This window comes from Atractosteus spatula, chromosome 13, assembly GCF_055471065.1.
Source record: "Atractosteus spatula isolate fAtrSpa1 chromosome 13, fAtrSpa1.hap1, whole genome shotgun sequence".
NCBI classification, from domain to species: domain Eukaryota; kingdom Metazoa; phylum Chordata; class Actinopteri; order Semionotiformes; family Lepisosteidae; genus Atractosteus; species Atractosteus spatula.
This window is the reverse complement of record NC_142718.1, coordinates 43601539-43621578: the sequence shown is the minus strand read 5'-3', so window position 1 is coordinate 43621578 and position 20040 is coordinate 43601539. Positions and strand designations below refer to the sequence as shown.

The 20040-nt window shown below is 37.8% G+C and overlaps 1 protein-coding gene across 1 annotated transcript in view; it reads left to right on the top strand.

Moving 5' to 3' along the window:
- Positions 1 to 20040, top strand: part of thsd7ba (thrombospondin, type I, domain containing 7Ba) — a 162011-nt gene that overhangs the window by 124915 nt on the left and 17056 nt on the right. Inside the window, exons 14-15 of the mRNA XM_088930773.1 lie at positions 6828 to 7091; positions 7477 to 7655. Coding sequence (XP_088786899.1) covers positions 6828 to 7091; positions 7477 to 7655 — 443 coding nt within the window. The remainder of the gene's footprint in view (positions 1 to 6827; positions 7092 to 7476; positions 7656 to 20040) is intronic.

Sequence of the window (20040 nt, the reverse complement as noted above, 5' to 3'; positions counted from 1 at the left end):
TGAATAAAAGAGATGAAAAACTGCAGGAATTTAGGAATAATGTCTCAGTGCCAGTTACTGTGGATTTCACATGTGTGATAGATACAAAATATACTTAATACTAAAGGAGGAGCACACCAGCCTGCTGCCCATCTTTGGATCCATAACTCACATAAATACTCTGAACTAGTTTGCCCAGTCTGAGTTACCAAAACCAAAACAATAATGTGCCTTGAGGACTCTTTTAACTTTGTGCCTCAACAATTATATTACACCATTGACTTTTTCAGCTCAGACATGAGTGCTTTTGACCACTGGCACTATTTAAAGGTGTGTTCTGCTTCAGAGATGAAGCTCACCCTTTAACTATTAGGTTGACTTGGTGCCTGCTGTAGTGTTGTGTACATTTACTGACACAATTTATTAATAGTAACAGTAAATTGCATGAGCTTTTTCTTGCCTATAAGAAATCAAATAACAGAATACTAAGCAGTCTGCACAGGGATTCAAAATACACAACATTCATTTATTAACACAGATAGTGCGCATAAAACATCAGAACAAATACTTTAATCAATCTGCCTGGATACAAAAAGGTAGTTTGTTTTCCTGAGTGTTACTAAAATACAACATCTGGATTAGGAAGAGATACTGTACAAAAATAACAGTATTAATCATCCAATATAACATTGGTTATAGCTCTATATATAGAGTTATATATCAGTCACATGTTAATACTCAACATTCAGATACTCAGACAAATACAGTTTATGAATTAAATTGGCATCAAAATGAGATTAGGATAACAATTGAATTCTCAAAGTCAATTGTGTTGCGTACTAGAATAGAGGAGTTTATTGCTTTATGGAATGCTTATTTGCGTTGTTCTCTCGGGACATACAGTACACAGTATAGCAGACAACACAGTACAACAGACAACACCACACAATGTATACAGTACATCACACATATAATAAATAATAACAACCGGAAAACTAAATATGTTGTGGAGTACAATAATTGGTAGTAGTGGGAAAAAAACATGGTAGACAATGCAAAATGTGTATAGTGCAGACATGCATTGAGTCTGAGGCATTGCAGTTAGCTGTTGAGGATGCACACTGCAGCAGGGTGGAAGCTGTTCTTGAGTCTAGTGGTTCATGCTTTAATAGTGCTGTGCCGCTTGCCAGAGCGCAGTGGGGAGAACAGTTTGTGGCCGGGATGGTTGGATGCTGAATGATGGATTGGGATTTATTGCGACAGCAGATGGTGTGGATCTCACCGATTGATGGTCAGTCACATCTTATAATCCTCTGTGTCATTGCCACAACACTTTGTAATGCATCTCTGTCATGAACACTTTTTGTGGTGCTGCAGTAAAAGTTCATGAGGAACTGCTTCCCCATACTGCATTTCTTTAAGCACTGCACAAAGTGCAGGTGCAGTTGTGCCTTTTGCAGTGTTGTGAGACCAATCCAAGACGGTGGAGATCTGCAGGCTGAGAAACCTGAAGCAGCTGACAGTTTACACTGCTGTGCCATCGATGCTGATTGGGGTGTGACTCCCTCTGGTTCTCCTGAAGTCCACAAAGAGCTCTTTTGTCTTGTTGACAGGGCCAGATTGTTGTCAAGGCACGATCTTGTAAGATGCTCCACCTCACTCCTGCATCCGGTCTAATTGTTGCTCATGAACCTGCTAATTGTTGTGTCATCTGCAATCCTAATAATAGTGCAATTTATAAAGGACAAGATAAGGCTTTCCTGGCACTTCATGACCACTGAAGTGAATGACACTGGGCGGTAATTGTTCAAACAAGTTACCTTGGTCTTCTTAAGCAGTGGCACACTTGTGCTTTTATTGAAGCACTCTGGTACAACTGACAGGGACAGAGGGAGGTTAAAAATGTTTGTATATACAGGTGATAGCTGACCTGCACAGGTTTTAAGGACATGAGGGGAGACACCATCTGGGCCGGCTGCTTTACAGGTTTTCACTCTCTTAAAGGCTCCACACACGTCATGTTCAGAGAACTGTAACACAAAGTTCCCTGGTTCACTGGGAGCCTTGATAGCAGCTCAGTGTTCTGAGCCTTAAAGCAGGAGTAAAAGGTGTTCAGCTCATCTGGTAGAGATGTCTCAGCATAGCAGATACCACTGTTGTTGCCTTTACACTTCGTGATAGTCCGCAAGCCTTGTTGCATGTGCCTTGAGTCACCCCCAAGTTGTTTTTCTAATTTGTCCTTGTATTCCTGTTTTGCCAGTTTAGTATCTTTCTCCAGGTCGTACCTTGACTTTTTATACAGTTCTCCGTCACCTGATCGGAAAGGCAGCAGACCACTCGTTAAATTTGTCTTTGTTCATTTCCGATTGGGAAATAACAGGATCTTCCTGGTAGGAACACATCTGTCCACGCAGCAGATGATGTAGGATGTGATCACTTCTGTATACTCATTTAGATCAGTGTAAGAATCTTTGAATACACACCAATCAGTCATTTCAAAACAAGTTTTTGCTCAGCAGCGTCTGACCAGCACTACAAGATCTCTACTGCAGGTGGCGCTCTTTAGCTTCTGCTTGTAAACAGGTAGAAGGAGTACGGAGGCATGGATTTCCTGAAATGTGGTTGTGAGATGGAGCGGAATGCTAATTTATTGGTGGTATAGCAGTGATCCAGTGTGTTATTGCCTCTAGTGGGAATGGAGACGTGTTGAAAGTACGGCCAACATTGCAGGTTGTGCTAGCCAGCTTACCAGCGCGGTGATGTCACATCCCTTCCCTGTGAATAGCAGGGACCTCAGCCGTCGGGCTGAAGGGAGATTTCCCTTTAGCTCAGCTGGCTGGGTCCGTGTTGATTGATGCCGGAGGCCCGCGTTCGAGAGCTACTGTACACAAGAGACGTCGTCATTGAACGGGTCCACCTTGAATTCTACTCCAGCAGTAGTGTGTATTCAGTGTCAGTACAACTCCAGCGCAGAAGGATAGAGAAACAGCTGACAGTGTTCGTCAAAGTAATGTCCAAACCTTGTTGTGCTTGTTGAACAGAACTGGGATAAAACAAATTGGACTGCCTTGTCCTAGAGAGTCACTGGTGGGGAGAAGCTTGGTTTGCTCCCATTATAGAAGGTGCTTTTAAGATAAGATCACTTTATTGGCCATATACAATTTCTTGCATTAGGAATTTGTCTTTTCACATACACCAACTTACACAGACAGGGAGAGAAGCCTGGGGTCAGAGCGCTGGGTCAGCCATTTATACAGTGCCCCTGGAACAGTTGGGGTTAAGGGCCTTGCTCAGGGGCCCAATGGAATAGGATTCCTCTGCTGGCCACGGGATGCAAACCGATAACCTTCCAGCCACAGGCGCAGATTCTTAGCCACAGAGCCACCGCTCTGCCCTATACTTATGAATATTGGTATATTTAGGTGTGTTGATGAAATCCCAATCATGTTGTTCCAGTGATCAAATGAATGAATGGTTGTTAAATACCTGTTCACAAGGTCTGGCTGGAAGCAGAATTGTGTCCACTTCAGGCAAAAGCTTTCGTCCCAGGATAACAGTAGTGGAAGCCATATGGTATTATTGTCAGCTGGCTAAGTTTTGAGTAGAGAGAAGAGGGAAGGTAAGTGCATTGTAATCAGAGAAAATATGCTATTGATTGGTCGTGATTCTCCACACCCTACAGGTTATTGATTGGTTGGTCACCTTTTGGGTAATGACTGTTACCTGTAACTTTAGTTCCACCATCCAGATATGGCTCTCTTCCAGATGTCCAGGTGTCATGAGTGGACATCCATCAGGAAGCACTGGTTGTTGGGATGTAACGCTTATTACAAAGGCTCTTCTCTCCTGAATCCCAGCACACAGGAATCAATAGCCTCACTAATCAATAGCCTCCACAGCAACACTTGGTTTATTAAAAAGCATTGCTACCATAACTGATACTCTTATTCCTTTGGAATGACAGGAGCAAGCTGTTGAAACAAGGCAAAACTAAAGAATTAAGAATGGAAATTGAGTGATTGGTATCATTTTTTATGGTTTTGATTTTGGGTTTAAAGGTGATTGCTGTGTATGTGAACTAAAGCACTCTCCTCAAACCTCTTCAAGGGTATGTTTGAATGTTTTTATAGTTGAAACTGCATTCTTGCAAGTATACTGACTTCATAAGGTCACCCTACAAAAATGTGCGTTAACTATGGCTCCTTTAAAGATGTTTTTACAGCCTTGAAGTAAGATAAACAGAACAAAATAATTGACCTTGAGCAAGCAAACTGTGCAAAAGGCTTTATTTTCAGACAAAATCAGAAGTTGTTTCACACAATCAAAAGTTGTGTGACGTCAACATATAATTATGTTAATAAGCATCAGCAATTTACTGAAAGCCACATTATTGTTTTAGTGTTTCACTGTGCTATGCATTAGAGTGGTGTTTAACTTTGCTATGTGCTAATATTCATTTGCAACTTTGCTATTAACATTTATATGCAGTAGAGTACTGTGGGTAAGAAGAAACCAAGCTTGTAATTTAACAGTCTTTCATTCAGAATCTTCAAAACAGCTCAAGACAAGCTGTATATAAAGTCTTGTAATAACTATTCCATCACATTTGTCAATCAAGTCTAAATGACTCATCTTTAAAATAACGTGTTCTTCTGTACACATTTATAAAACTAAAAATGTAATTTCAGTGTTCTGCATAAGTAACAAAATAGCTCAAATACCGATCTTGAACTATCAACTAAAACCTTAGAATAAAATGGCTAAAATTTCAGTAAAAGAACACCGTAGAATCATTTTTGTATAAAGAAAGAAAACATTTTGTTGTTTTTTTTAGTTCAGTGTCAAAGACTTGTTGCAAAACAGTGTATATGTAGTAATTTTGGTGGAAATGCCTGGCCTGCCCTTAGCCTTCAAAAAAGCTTCAATCCTTCTTGCAATACTCTCATACAAGTTTTGTAATGGGATATATTTACCATTCTTCAAGAAAATAAACCCCTCGTTCTTTGAAAGATGAAGGAGGTAGAAAACTCCTCTCCACCCTACATTCCAGAATTTCGCATAAAGGTCCAATGATGTTCAGATCCAGTGATTTGGGGGGGGACAGTGGGAGGCATTTGACTTCATCCTGGTGTTCATGAAACCCCACCTGACTGTGTTTAGACTTAGTACATTCTTGCTTTCTCCATATTTCTTTTTTTCTCGTATCTATTTATCTTCATTCTTCTAGTCTAGGTAGAGTCTTCCTTATAATCCTCTCCATTAGGACAACATTTTAACTTTCTCTTAGTCTACACTTTACTCTTACTCTCAGCAGTGTATATGAGGCATTACTGTCATGGGATATGGGCATGTCTTGAGATAACAATGTTTGCACTGTAGGAAGCACATACTGTCTTGCAGAATAATAATCAGATCCAATGACTCCCACAAGATTGAAAGCTTCCGTTGGCTTTCTCCAAACATAAACCCGTCTGGATGTGGAAAAAAAAGAGCAAAAAAGGATTAATCAGACTATTATTTTCTTCCACTGTTCTTGAAACCAGGTTATGCATTGCTGAGGACTGGCCTTGGTTACAAGTGGTTTCTGAATGGCAACCTTACCATAAATATTAGCTTTGTGAAGCTCGCAACGTATAGTTTTTATTGAGACTAGGGCACAGAGGTGTAGATTATTTCTGTGTTGATTTTTGTGGCCGTTGTTTTGTGGTTACTAGCAACTATCATGTTAAGTGTCAGTTTCTCCCTGTTGGTGAGCTTTGACTTTCGATCACCATTCCTCTTTCCTGATACTGCTTTCCCTTGCTTGTCAGGTGCTATCTTGATTTTTGACACTGATCACCATGACACATGAAATATTTATGTTTTTGTGACTGATACACATGCAGTTTGAGCACCAACTATTTGACCTCTTTCAAAACCTGTTAGATCTCTTGTGCTGCTTTAGAAACTCACTTATTAAAATACTGATTTTGAAGTAAACTTTTATAGAAGAAACATATTTGTAATTAATATGAAACAGATGTGTAGAATCATTTTTAATTGTGATTTAGTTACTTCAAAATATGAGCTCTTGTTTGTGAAGTGTTTGCATTATTTTTTCAACCCCCTGTATAAAGCTACTGTATTTGCTTGCTATTTATAATACATACCTCTAGTAACCATCTAATTAGCATGGAGTGGATCACAGACTTTTTACCTATTAAAATAATTTGCATGGAAAGTTTTGAACTAAAGGAAGAAGTAAGAAGATGCAAATAGCTTGAACTCATTTAAGATCCTGACAGATAATTCCATCCCAGCTATTTTGAAATTGCTTTGATAATATGAGAGTGCCTTAGCATTTGTCTTCTTTAATTGCTAATTGTTACAAATAATTACATTAAAAAATGATAAAAAAATAGAACCTGTAGAAGTTTCACTATGATTACCAAACTACATATAAAAAGAAAATAGAATGCTGTACCAGTACCATAATCATGTTGATTAAGAGCTGAAGGTGAGAACATTCAATCAGTGAGGTCATTGAGATAATGAGAGCATATATACAACTCATAGCTCAGTATTCCTTACATTTTTAGGCTATTTACCCCATCCCACATTTAGAAACAGGACAGGACAGTTGCCTCTGATTACAAGCCTCGGTTTCTTGAGGTTAGGCTGGTGATGTACAGTTCCTGTCCTAGAGAATAGGGATGTCTCCAATTATTCATTCTACCTCTGCTCTTAACCTAATTGAGATGATCAGTAGCTTAAATTGACCAATTTAAAGGTTTTCAAAGGCAAGTGATAATGCAGTGTCACTGCTTGAGCCACGTCTATTTTTTTACTCTCTCATTTTTGGTGTCCAGGCCGAAGTAAAAAAAAGGAAAAGTGCCAGAAAACTGAACTATATCCTCTGGTTGAAGTGGAGCCTTGCCCTTGTGATGAGTTTCAGTCTCGGCCTTTTGGGAACTGGTCTGACTGCATCCTTGCTGACAGCAAGACAGAGTCTTTCCTGGGATGGAGCATCCACAGAGAGGTTAAAGAGTGTGGCCAGGGGTTTCGCTACAGAGCCATTGTCTGCACGGACCAGGAGGACAGGCTCGTGGACCCCTTTCTGTGCAGCCCTTCAGGTAAGGCCATCCTCGTGTGTCTGTTATACCACATGTCGCATTGAAGATTCAAGTTATATGTTAAGGAATGTAGTCTAGAAGCGCACAATAAAAAGACCAGGTTTGTCAAGACTCGCACAGTTAGCTGGTGTAGTGCCTGTACCTCTTCAGATCTTGAACAGAGAAGATTATGAGGGGACATCATCAATCTGCTCCTGAATAGCATTAACAACATAAGCCCCGTGTATTTGTTTCTGCTCTGCAGTTAAACAAGGACCATAAAACGCAGACATGAATTGTGAGCAGGAGATTTAGGAGTGCAAATAGGAGGCACTTGTTCACAATGTGCTGTTAGTGCGAGGAACAAGCTACACAAACAGAATGTACTGCACATGTACAATTACAGGGTACATTGAGGAGTCCTGTCACATCCCCTGCCCCTTTGACTGCAAGCTGAGTGACTGGTCAAGCTGGTCAGTCTGCAGCTCTCAGTGTGGGAGTGGGATCAAGATGCGGTCCAGATGGCTCAGAGAGAAGCCCTTCAGTGGTGGCCGGCCCTGTCCAAAACTGGATCTCAAGAATCAGGTGAGGTGTGCCAGGGAACCAATGCAAACCTGAGAAATTAGAGCTCATGGCAACCCAACTTTGCCATAGTCTAATCCAGAGATTGTGAAGAAATACCAGGTCTGAGACATTTTCAGTAGCTCTCCAAGAGTCTGCTCTCTACTTTGATCTGGAAAAAACAAAAAATAGCATTAAATCTATTAGTTCTCCTTACGTGTCTTGATTTAATCTTGTTACAAATCTGATTTAAATCAGGACACTGGAAAAAAGACAACATTAGCAAAGCATAAAGCATTTCAGTCGCACATTTTTCTTGTACTTGCAAATCCCTACTTGACATTAATACTTGTCAAATGAAAGAGAGGAGGTTAATTCCACACTGAAAGGTTATAGCAAAGAATAAATGTAAGTTTCAGCTGTAGAGCCTTTAGGTGTGTGGAGGAGACAGCAGGAATAGGAGGTAAAGAGTAGAGAAGACAAAATTAAAAGAGTAGAAATTATTTAATTAATGAGTAACTTGTTGACACATTTAATGATCATTTTGGCTTCTGATGTCTTTCTAATGTAGGTGTCTTTGAATCCTTCTAAGAGACAGTTAGAGAGGCATTGTAATCTTACTTAGTAGAGGTAAATGGGGAAGTATCATATCAGCTACATGAGATCTATGATCCTTACCGCTCTGATATGATTTCAGAAACAGTCTTCTGCCTGTTTAGCCAGTTTAAATGGCTGGGCATTACCTGCAACAGATGCAGTAAATGAGATGGCTGGACAAAGATGCTGCCCTTTGCGTGGTCTTGAACTGGCCAGAGGGGCCATGTATATGTCTGTTGGTGGATATGTATATGGAGGTGATATAGTGGCTTCTGTTGAAGAGCGTGGCATGAGTGATGACTATGGATAGCTAGTGGTACTTGTGTGCAGGATTGCTGTGTGGGTCATGTGTTCAGCACTATGTCCCTTCTTCAGTGGTATTTCTGTTTCCTCTTTATTGTTCTGTAGACTTACTTTTTTGTTTTTATTTAAAATGTGAGTACAGTATATGGGCACAAATAACAAGCTGAATTTATGCACTCAGAAAAACCGACAGCTTCGTCTTAGATTCTTACAGAGTTCTGTAGTAGAAGGCAATGTTGGAGATCAAAGGTTTGGATCCCAGCAGAGGGACTATTCGTTTAATCTACTGGATTGGGATTCCAAGTAGTGGGAGCCTGTAGTGATTGAAAGATTTCTTTTTCTTGGGAAGCTGCTCAAATTGGAAGAATGAGCACCTTAATGCCAGACAGGTACACTGGGACAGATAAGCTATTAAACATGTGACAAAACTGAGGTCCTGTTAACCAAGATGGTAGGCTAATTGATCTGTGCACCTTTTCAAAACCATCTAATTAGCTGCCGGACCAATTGAATTGAAAAAAGTAAACGAATGAATCAATACCCAAAGAATGTTCAAAATCCCACCTGAAAAAAAAAATCTGGTATTATGGTATATACCTGCAATGGGACATAAGCTGTGTTGAAAAATGTATCTCCTCACCCAAATTGCTTCCATTTAAACTTCATGGTTAATTAACTCCAAGTTATATAGTTAGAAATGCAAATGTATACCTGTCCTATAAATTCCACCAGTGTCTAGAATTATTTTTATAGTGCGTAGGAATTTGCTTTAAAGCCTCTAAAACTGCATTAAAATTTTGATTTATTTGGCAGCAATTTTTTGGGGGTTGTTAATTTCAGTGCCTTACATATGCTTGAATAGGTTGTAAAGGATGTATCCCTTTAAGAGGTCAATCTGTAGATGTTGTGACAGACTGTGAAAATATTTAAATGTATTCTTATTTCATTATGTGTACAGATGGTTCAATGCCTGCTAGCTATCTTCATTTGCCTCTGTTAAGCCCCTGCTTAACTGATATTTCATAGCCTGTCACATCAAAAGGATGAGCACCTCAGCAGGTTGTGATTGTGAATTTATACATTGCTCAGCCCTACTTTTAAACTGATGAAGTAGATCAATTATTTTGTTCCTGATTGTAGCATTATTTTTAGTAATCCTTCAGTTCCACATGATGAGAATGTACTGCATGTACTGTTATCTTTCACATGGACTCACTGAGACAGAAAATGTCAATGTCATGCCAGAGTGTGCCGTTATATTTGCTTGTTATGATGTTTAGTCTTCTGTAGCCTGATAGGGACCATGATGATCATGCGGGCTTTAGAGTAGTATTTAAAGTAAGAGAGGAGCACACTCTTCTTCATTACAGGTTTTTGCAAATATTTAACCCAGGTGTGTCAAACTGAATTCTAAGGTATACTGATGTTTGCAACCTGAGATGTCAATTAAACAATTTTCCTTAGACACATATACTGTAGGATATGTATGATATGGCTTTGGTGCCAGAAATATTACTTTGGGGTTAGAAATATTACATTTGTGCAGTTAGTTAAATAATAAGACCCACAATGTAAGTGAGAGCTCAGGTGGAACAATGAGAAAAACACCAGACAATACGCTCGTCCATTCAGGAATTGAGTTTGATACCCCTGATTTAAACCACAGCATCTCATAAGCCAGGTCTGTTTCCTATAGCATTGTAATTGGATGAAGAACTAAGTGATATATATACCCAAAATAATAGCAACTGCTTCTCTTAACTCCCACCCAAATGTTGAAGGTTGTTTAGTCCAATTATCATCTACAGTATCTAATCAGTCTATCGACTTGCTTTCTTCCACTTTTTTGTCTTTGCTTTGAAGTAAGAGGATTATTGGAATCCTGGAGTTTCAAGACTTGACTGTGGAAACTCAAAGACTTGAGTTTCCACAGAATGAGACATTTTGCCAGAAGTGAACTGTTTGATTTGCATGCTGTTATTGTCTTTGGCATCAGCAGTTAGATAATAAAGGTTGTGAAAATCACAGATGGTGGTAATAAACATGGTAATAGTTGAAAGCAAACACTAATAAACATGATAATGAACAGCTATTGTTTAGTTATTTGTTAAATGCACAGATGTAAAAAAGTGTGCTAGCCTCTGCCTTATAGTATGCTCAATCATATATGAATCAATTAATCTTCCTGAAAAACATAAATATAGTCATTAATTCTGTGTTTCTCCAAAATAGGCACAGGAGTCTTCATTCTGGCAATATTATGCCCACTTTTGTTTTCCAACAGTATTGCTGGTAGTGGCATGCTGGAAGGCAATATTATTTGACTTAAAGCAGATGGGTTGAGCTTTACCTAATATTTTCTAAGTATCAGCTCAGACACTTATCATACCATTGCATTGTACAGGTAAAGGATATGGATTGCCAGATTTAATAACTTTAGTTTACCAAGCAATTCCTAAGACAATGCTTCAGCATTATTTCTGCCAAAGAAGTGCCCATCACATACTATATTCACTTGTGCCCATCAGGATGCATTTTGACATGATGCAAAATTTGCATTTAACTTATTTCTGCTCAGGGAATTAAAACCCTGGTTAGAAGGATGAAAGGGTCCCTTAACATTACATGTGTAAATGCATCCAGCTTTACTTCAATTAATATCTGTGCCTGTTTGCCAGTCATGTCCACTCCCTCATAGTGTAACCTGGTCTATCTGCAAGCAGATCGCCTGCGCTTATACTGCTTCTTCTAAATCCCTCTGCCAGATGTTTCTGAAGCCTTTGTCACAGCTGCCTAAAACAGTTCTATAGATGCGACAGAGATAAGATTTATATGCTGCATTTAAAGTACGTTTTGCCAGAAACTGAGCTTGTTTTTCTTTCTCCAGTCCCAGTAAGTGCACCATCTGATTGAAATCTACACAGAGCAACTGACAGATGAATGTGTCATGTCGCAAATTATACACTGAAGGGCCAGTGGGAGTTGGCTTGTATTTCTAATGTCTTTATAATAGTTGTTCTTATGCTAATACATTAGCATAATGCTTCAAATCACACGTACATTAAATATTTGGTGAAAATTGACTGTTCCTATGATTAAGGCTGTCTATCTAAACAATAATAATTATGTAGGGAAATTATTTTATTACAGATAAGACTCCATACAGACTTTAATGATACTTGTTTCATATTTATGCTCAGATATTAAAATACACAAATGAATAATTATTATTCAATTCCGCTCGCATAATTGTCTATGTTCAAAAAATGCCATTTAAAAACCAGCTGATGGGCCATAAATTTCAATAAATGAATGAATGTGATGAGTCAATATTTTCCCCACCTGGAAAACTTAGAGGCAGCGATGAGCCTGTAAACCTTAAAAACACAAGCAGTGTGTTTACTTTAAGATTACACACAAAAGCAAGAGTGAGAGAAACTTTTTCTCCTCCAGTGATGCTATGTTTTTGGTAAAACTTTCATACTCTAAACATGAATTTCACTATCTCAACTCCATCATCGAGGGCTCATTTTGAGCAGTTATTTTGAGTGTGGTCTAACTAACAAGAGCTAAAAACTCACATGAATGGAATATTTCTAATAAAATTATTCTGAGGATTCGAATTCCTCTGCAGCAGTTCCTAAAGCTGATAATCAGTACTGCATGTTTACTTTGCGCAGGCATTAAGAACCAACAGTCATCTCAGCAAAAGGAAAATGCTGAATTTACACATTAAAGTCTTTCATTTCAAGGATGTTTCCTCAAAGGGCCCTGCTTAAAATTGAGCCATACAGTCACCCTCTGAAGAAGAGCTGGAATGGTATTTATTTTATTTTTAATGATTGACCTAAAATAGGTACATAAATTAAAAACATTTGTTCCAACTAATCTGCATTTTAATGGGAAACAGAAATATTTTTACCAACAGGTGCACAGAAACGGAAGAATATCAGAGAAAAACATCAATGCTAAATGAACTAGATATTTTGGAGTATAGCAAGAAGGGAGTGAGAAAAAACAAACATTAAAGTAAATGCTCAATACACAGAAGTACTGATGTAATGTGGCAATTTGTACTCCAATTTACACAAGACGCACTCAATTTTGTATACCAGGTGTGATTCAGGACATGAAAATAGAAATATCACAGCCCATTAGAAGGCACTGTGCACTGATATGTACATGAAATGAGACAGCAACAGTTACTAACAAATTACCTGTTAAATACTGCTGTTCATTGGCCCTTTATACATTCTCTCAATCAGTTCTGGTATCTGAGGAATATCTTTGAGATTCTGTCTACTAAAACCATTTCACAGATAATGAGGATAAGGATATAACTCTATAAGAATATAGACTCACGAAGCCTGAGTCTGTAAGTCATCTTCCAGCCAGCTGTATGCTTCCCTGCAGGGGTGGCTATCCTTTGATACCTTAGATTCCTGTAATTTTCTGTTTAGGATTCAATTTAAATTTGTAATCTACAGTACAGTAACACATGCAAACATGTTGTCTCATATAAGTCATTTTGTAAATCAGATTTTCTATTATATTAAATATATAAAAATCAGAAAATCATGTACAGTATTGGTTTTGCTTTCCTCTGTTGAAATGATTGGCCATATCTGAATTCTGTAGATGTGCCTGAGTAAAATCTTCAATGCACATTCTGTATTTTAGACTTCAGTGCTGGTGGGTAGTCAGGGTGGAATATTTTCAGGAAGTTGCTACCACTCAACTATTGCGTGGGCTGCTGAATCCCAGAAACACATCTGAAAGCAGCTCAGTAAAAATTATTTTGTACTGACACCTCATATTATTCCCTACACTATAAAATGTGTGTTTTCAAGAGCTCTGTGTCACAAAACAGCTATTCTGTATGTATAAGGAAGAAAAGAGAAGAAAATTCCCAAGTCAAGGCTTACCAAGCTCATGATGTAGTACTGTAGTTCACATCCAGATTTTGAAGGGGAACTATCCGTAACCATATGTTTAAGGAGAAAATCAAATATGTAATCAGGATTGTGTTATATTTACAGGTTGTTTGTACAAAGGGTCAGAAAACTGTTCAAGGAAAATACCTTCAAAGTTTTCATGCTGTGGCTCTTGTATTGTATTTGGAATGAGTTTGGATTTTTACAACATCCTTGCCAAAGTAAGGTACCAGCTGTGCCCATATCTGCTCCTAATGCAAAAAAGAAAATCTCTCTGCAGTCAAATTTCAGTGTTTCTGCAACTGGTCAACAAACTGCTGTGATTCTTGTTCAGTCTAGTGTATCTCAGTCAGTAGTTACAGACTCAGCTATGTACTTGTGCATGTTTGCTTTCAGTGCTCTTTGGCCCTTCTTTCAGTTCACCGGGAAACATTGCCATTGGAGCAGGATCATTTAATAACACTTCTTTATTGTGAAAGACGATAGAATTATGTCCATCTTTTGAAATGTTTGTATTGCCAAGCTTCTTGCTTGGGGATAGCAAAATGCTAATGATCCCTTCTTTGAGGTTAGTGTGCCAGATGAATGACTGATGTTGTCATTTTCCATGGTCCGTGTTTCCAGGATACTGCAATGTTCCTCAGGTCAATGTCATACCCCACAGCACTTTCCAGGAGAATTGCTATACCGGTGTCCTGGCCTGTGAAACCGTTATCACTGACTGCCTTGAGACACATGATTTCAACACAAAGCATGTTACTAGCTGAAGGATGTTAAGAGAATAAAGACAAAGGCATTACTCTTGTTGTCACTTACACTTGCAGGCTATTCTCCCACTATACAATATGGCATTCTTAACAATGTTGCATTATTGTTTGCATGGTCGAATTGCCAATTAATACATAGATGTTTAAATATGGATTTTAGCAATCAAAAGGTATTTTTAAACTCGATTTTTAAGTTCTAGCATATTTGCAAAAGACAAATCTTCTGGTTTAGTGCCACACCCGTCACAAGTACGAGACATTCAGGCAGGTAGCTGTGTCAGCATGCATAGGAATAGGTAAAGGTTAATTATTATTCAAAGGAAAAGAAAAGAGACGCAACATTTCTCTTGACACCTGAAGAAGGCTCCACAGCTGAAACGGTGTGTCTGTTAGGTAATAAACCTTTACCTGTTCCTTCACAGGTACAAGAAGACCATTTGTGTTCTCTTTTCCTTTGAATGAGACCCAAGCAAGTGTTGACATGTTAAGGAAATTGCATTAGAAGTAATCAACTGAGGAGTTTTTCCAGGAATCTGGAAGCTGTACGATTGGTTGTTTTCTTTGGTTTAGAATTTGCTTTTGTGATTATCAGGTGTCCCTCGACTCTTCAGGGGAATGGATAAAACCTGCTCTCAAATAACACACTGGAAAATGGCCCAATAAAAATTGTCCGTCAAATTAATAGTAACTGGGAAGAAAGCCCTGGCCCCTATCACACTGTCTTGAGGTGGGCTGTTTACCTGGTCAGCTAGATTCATACACTCGTTCATTCAGGGAAGGCTAATACACTGTTAATAGCTTTTCTTGTATTATCCTTCAGTATAATTGTTATACTTCAAAACAGTTAAAACACATAACAGAGAACAGCTGTCTGATTCATCTTGACTCTTTATAAAATTCATGTTCCCTGCTCTCAGAGGCAATTCTGGTAACATCAGATTTTTAGCCAACAGCTCTTTAATGTGTTTCTATGAAGTGTTTGAATGAAGTTGTGATAACACTGCCGACCATTAAAGGACTGCTTCTATGAAACAATACTCGACGACATCATGAGCAATTTAGTTTAGTTATGTTGTGGGTAATGTAGTCCTTTTATTTGTATTACATTTTAATGCTCCACAAGCATAAAAGTCTTGTAAAATCAATAAAGAATAAACCGCCTTACAGGCGGCACAACGGCAGAGTGGATATCATTGTTGTTTCACAGCTCCAGGATCATTGGTTTGAAACTGTGTTTTTTCTGGGCCAAGTTAGTAGCTTTTCCCCTGTTTTCACATATGTTTTCTCCAGGCTTTCTGGCTTCCTCCCACAGACCAGAGACATATGGTCCAAATGAGCTAGTGTGTGTGAACTGCGCCCTGTGTGTGTCTGCTTGTGCTCTGTGTCTGCTGGGTTAAACTATAGTGCAATGTGAAGATCTAAGGATGAAGCAGAAACAGTTCCTGAACTTGGATGAACGTTTAAAACCCTTAACGTCTATGTGCCCCCTGTGACTGAAGGTGTTATAATGCTTCAGGCAGTATTGCATGAATGCATGGTTCTATGCGTCCTCACCTCTCCCACTTAACCCGATCATCTCCCATGATGTGTCATGACTTCCCTGCGTTCCAAGTACAGGGGTCTTTAAAGCAAATGCATTTCTCTTGGTTATAGTGACAGGGTAACGACAGTAACGAACGCTTTTGTTCTTTTAAGAACATGCTATTATTTCCCTTTAAATAATAAACTTTGTAATTATAATAATAAATAATATTTATTTAAAAAATAAAATTTATTTTTTCTCGACACAAAGCTTTTTAACGGAAGGAATCGATACATATTCATTTCATTCCACAGCAGTCTATTTAGTGATAGCTGGTGCATTTCTAATGAAGTTTTTGAACTTTTATTTCCATTGTGAAACAAGTTAAATTACGCTTAGCTGATTAGATGAGTGAGAAAAAAATTTTTTTTTAAGCTCCCCATCAATTTAAGGAAAATCATTTATTTTAGAACAGTGACAGTGCAAGATAGGAAGATTGATGTTTTGATTTTGTTTAAAGCTTATTTACATTAATAAGCCATTCAGAAGCTTGTCAGCGCTTTCATAAACTGAAAAAGAGGTTTAATGAGACAAATTTGTCATTCATCTTCTGAACATGATTTAGATTTTCAAAAGTGATTAGTTGTATCTGTAATCAGAGACCATCCTTTCTAGAGAAGGGACCTAAAAACTATTAGCAGGTCCCTGTAAGAGTCTATTCAGTAGGTTTAAAACACTCTGTCTGAACCTCAGAGCTTGTGTAAGCATGTCAATATGGTATTTTCTGGATTTACTGCTTGCTGAGCAGATAAGTGTAATACAGGAATTCTGTAATACATCAGTGCTGATAGTTCTATGAATCTCATCCTTAGCAATCATGTAGATTATGTTCAGCCTGAAAATTGGAATCCTATCAGACTGGTACTTCCTTTCCACAATTAAGCAGAAATATCGTATTTAGCTGTGACGTACTCAAAAATGCCTTAATAAAATCCTTCATTAGACTTATCTAGGACTTACAGTATTTAAATATTTCAATAGTTAATATAATAGGGATGTATCTGATGTAAAACTGCAATTTTACCTTCAAATCTTATATCTGCAAAGTGGATGTGATTGTGAACTGAAAGGATCTTGACTGTAAATGGCAGTCTGTTCTCCTTGATGACTTTCAATTATAGATTGTGGCTTATCTAAAATGTAGCAAAAGGCTGTGGACACAGTTGGTCAGTGTTTTCATTAACTGTAATGTACAGCTTGTAAAGCACTGATCTATGATATCCAGCAAAGATTTATCTGTTTCACATATCGCCTCTGTAGAATAGGACAAATGTGAATGTTATCTTATGGTACTAATCCATTGAAGGTAATATGCCCTTTTTGAATTACAAATCACAGATGAATCTGCATATTGTTCAGACATTCCCAAGTGGCAAAGGCTGATGTGCACTTGGAAGTATTCCAGTCACAGAAATGCTTCTGCCAGATGGCCTGGAGAGTTCAATGATGTTACAAAAGTTAGTGAAGTCTGTAGCAGCTAATTAGAATAACAAAACACGAGGAATGAACATTCTGGAATAACGAATGTCCTCTCAGCATCTGACAGTAAAGGAATTTCATGGCATCTTCTTAAAAAACACCATCTGTAGCTGGAAGTTAAACTTCTTTATAAAATCCAAAATAAAATTTAAAAGCTTTTATTAGAATACTTAATAAAGATGAAAGTAGCTGTGAAATAATTTTTGAGAAAACACTGCAAGATTATTCCTCAAGAATTATTTATACTAATAGGTTAGGTTGAAGAATACTATCAAATTATGTCATCAAATGTTCTCAGTACAGTATTTTATGGTATTTATATTCTAAGGTATATAACCTACTGTTCTTCCTGTGCGGCCCATTGAACTTTGCGGCTGTGAACTAAGCGAACAAAAATCCAGCTCAAGTATTTATCTCTTGCGCAGAGAAAATCTTGTATCCACAGAAATGTTACATCATCCTTCATCCTTCTTATTAAGCCAGGTAATAAGTTGAGGGTTCTAAAAACATCTTACAGTACAGTACTAACAGCAGTAATTTTGGTACTTCAAAAGGTGTTTGTTGTTATTACTCAACTGAAGTAAAGATTTTAACAGAGAAAAATAGCACGATGGGCTTCTAAAGTTGAAAACCAAATTACAATTATTCTCTCCTGGTTCATATGGGTTTCCTCTGGGTGCTCTGGTTTCCTCCCACAGTCCAGAGACATACTGGGAGGTTAACTGGCTTCTGGGAAACTGGAGCTGGTGTGAGTGTGTGCCCTGTGATGGACTGGCATCCTGTCCAGGGTGTATCTCTCCTCATGCCCATTGCTTGCCAGGACAGGCTCTGGCTCCCACATGACTCTATCGAAGAGAGTGGTAAGAAAATGGATGGATAATATTAATTTCATTGGGCTGATGTTTTTTTCTGAAATAACATTAATTTGTACCTATTTATACAGCTGGGTAGCTGTTGTCCCAGAGCTGGAATATTTGTAGCAGAGCAGCACCAGGGCTGGTATTTACATCACAAATCATAATATATAATCTATTTCTTTTTACACATGTGGTGGAATAATATCTGAAATAGTTAGGAAAATGAAGTCTTCTAAGTTTTCTGAGTACTGTATTACATATAAGATATAGTACTGTATATAGTTTCTTATCTGTTCTGTTCCTAGATGACTGTGCTCTTTTATCCAGATTCTGTATTATCCCAGAGCTGGAATATTTGTAGCAGAGCAGCACCAGGGCTGGTATTTACATCACAAATCATAATATATAATCTATTTCTTTTTACACATGTGGTGGAATAATATCTGAAATAGTTAGGAAAATGAAGTCTTCTAAGTTTTCTGAGTACTGTATTACATATAAGATATAGTACTGTATATAGTTTCTTATCTGTTCTGTTCCTAGATGACTGTGCTCTTTTATCCAGATTCTGTATAATCAATACAGAAACTCTATGTAAATTAAAGGTTGCATGGACATGAGTGTTTGTATCACTTTAAGCTTGCACATAATTAAAAATAAAACTGTTACAATTACCTTCAAAAAGATCTACTTTTTCAGTTCAAAAACATATATAATCCTCTCTAAAGCATCAAACCATATTTGGCAGCTCACATTTTGTAGGTATACAGAATAATGCTGGGGTAAAAGATTGATTTCATGAAACTGTTCTTCTTTTATAAAACTCAGTGAGGTCTATATTATCCATTAGCGTGCAGTTTAAGTCCTGTCCTCAGAGGAGTGTGTGGAGTGTGTGTTTAATTAATACTAATATTGATGTGACGTTGTGGTTCAAATGCATACATTAGGACTTCCAGAAAAACAAATATCAGTCTTAGCAAAAGTAAAAACAGGACGTATTCAGTGATACTTGCACAGGTCACTGACATCTCATGCTCATGTTTTATTTTGTTAAGCGGTTTTTGTTGTAGGGCTCTTAGACATCCTTCTAGCAGTTGTAAGTGTATTAGAGTACATCATGAAACAGACATTTATCTCTGTAAGTTGTTCCACTGGACAATTGTTTTCTATCACGTTGATGGCCATGGCGACAGTAATGGCACAATCTGTTTGAGGTTTGAGTCAGACGGTGACAGTTAGAGAGATTTATGGAACACATCCTGAGCTCACTGGATGTCCCTTGCTGTGGCTGTAAATCTTTCATTCACCACCTCAGGCAGCAGAAGTAAACAATCCCTATAGACAAATGTGGTTGTAGGCTATTAATGTCCAGATATGAATAGAGCTCAGCAATGTATGGCTTCTGTAGTACTGCATATCCATGAAATATTTTTAAAGCATTACACAATTTTTTGCATCTTATTTTAAGGACTTCAAAAGCATTGTGTCTAGTTAAGTATATGTAAATATATATATATACTGTATATGCATAGTGCTTATTCTTTCTGTTTTGTTGTAGTTGTAACAACCCTCAATGTACTTATTAAAGTGATGCATAAAAGATGAGGAAAATGTTATAATTATTTTAATTACTAAAACAACACAATGCATTTGATTAAGTGTATTGGGATGTGAGACTTACACATTTTATCATTTTAATTACTTGCATGCAGTGCAGCTAGTGAAATGGCCTTGTGAGAAACTGAACAGTACTATCGTGGCTTTTCTTTAGCAACATAAATCTAACTCAAATTGTGCCACCATTGGTGGTGTGCTCAGGAGATGGTCAGTGTCTGATTAGACAGATTAATTAACCTCTTTCACTGTTGTTACTAATCCATTCCTAGCTGT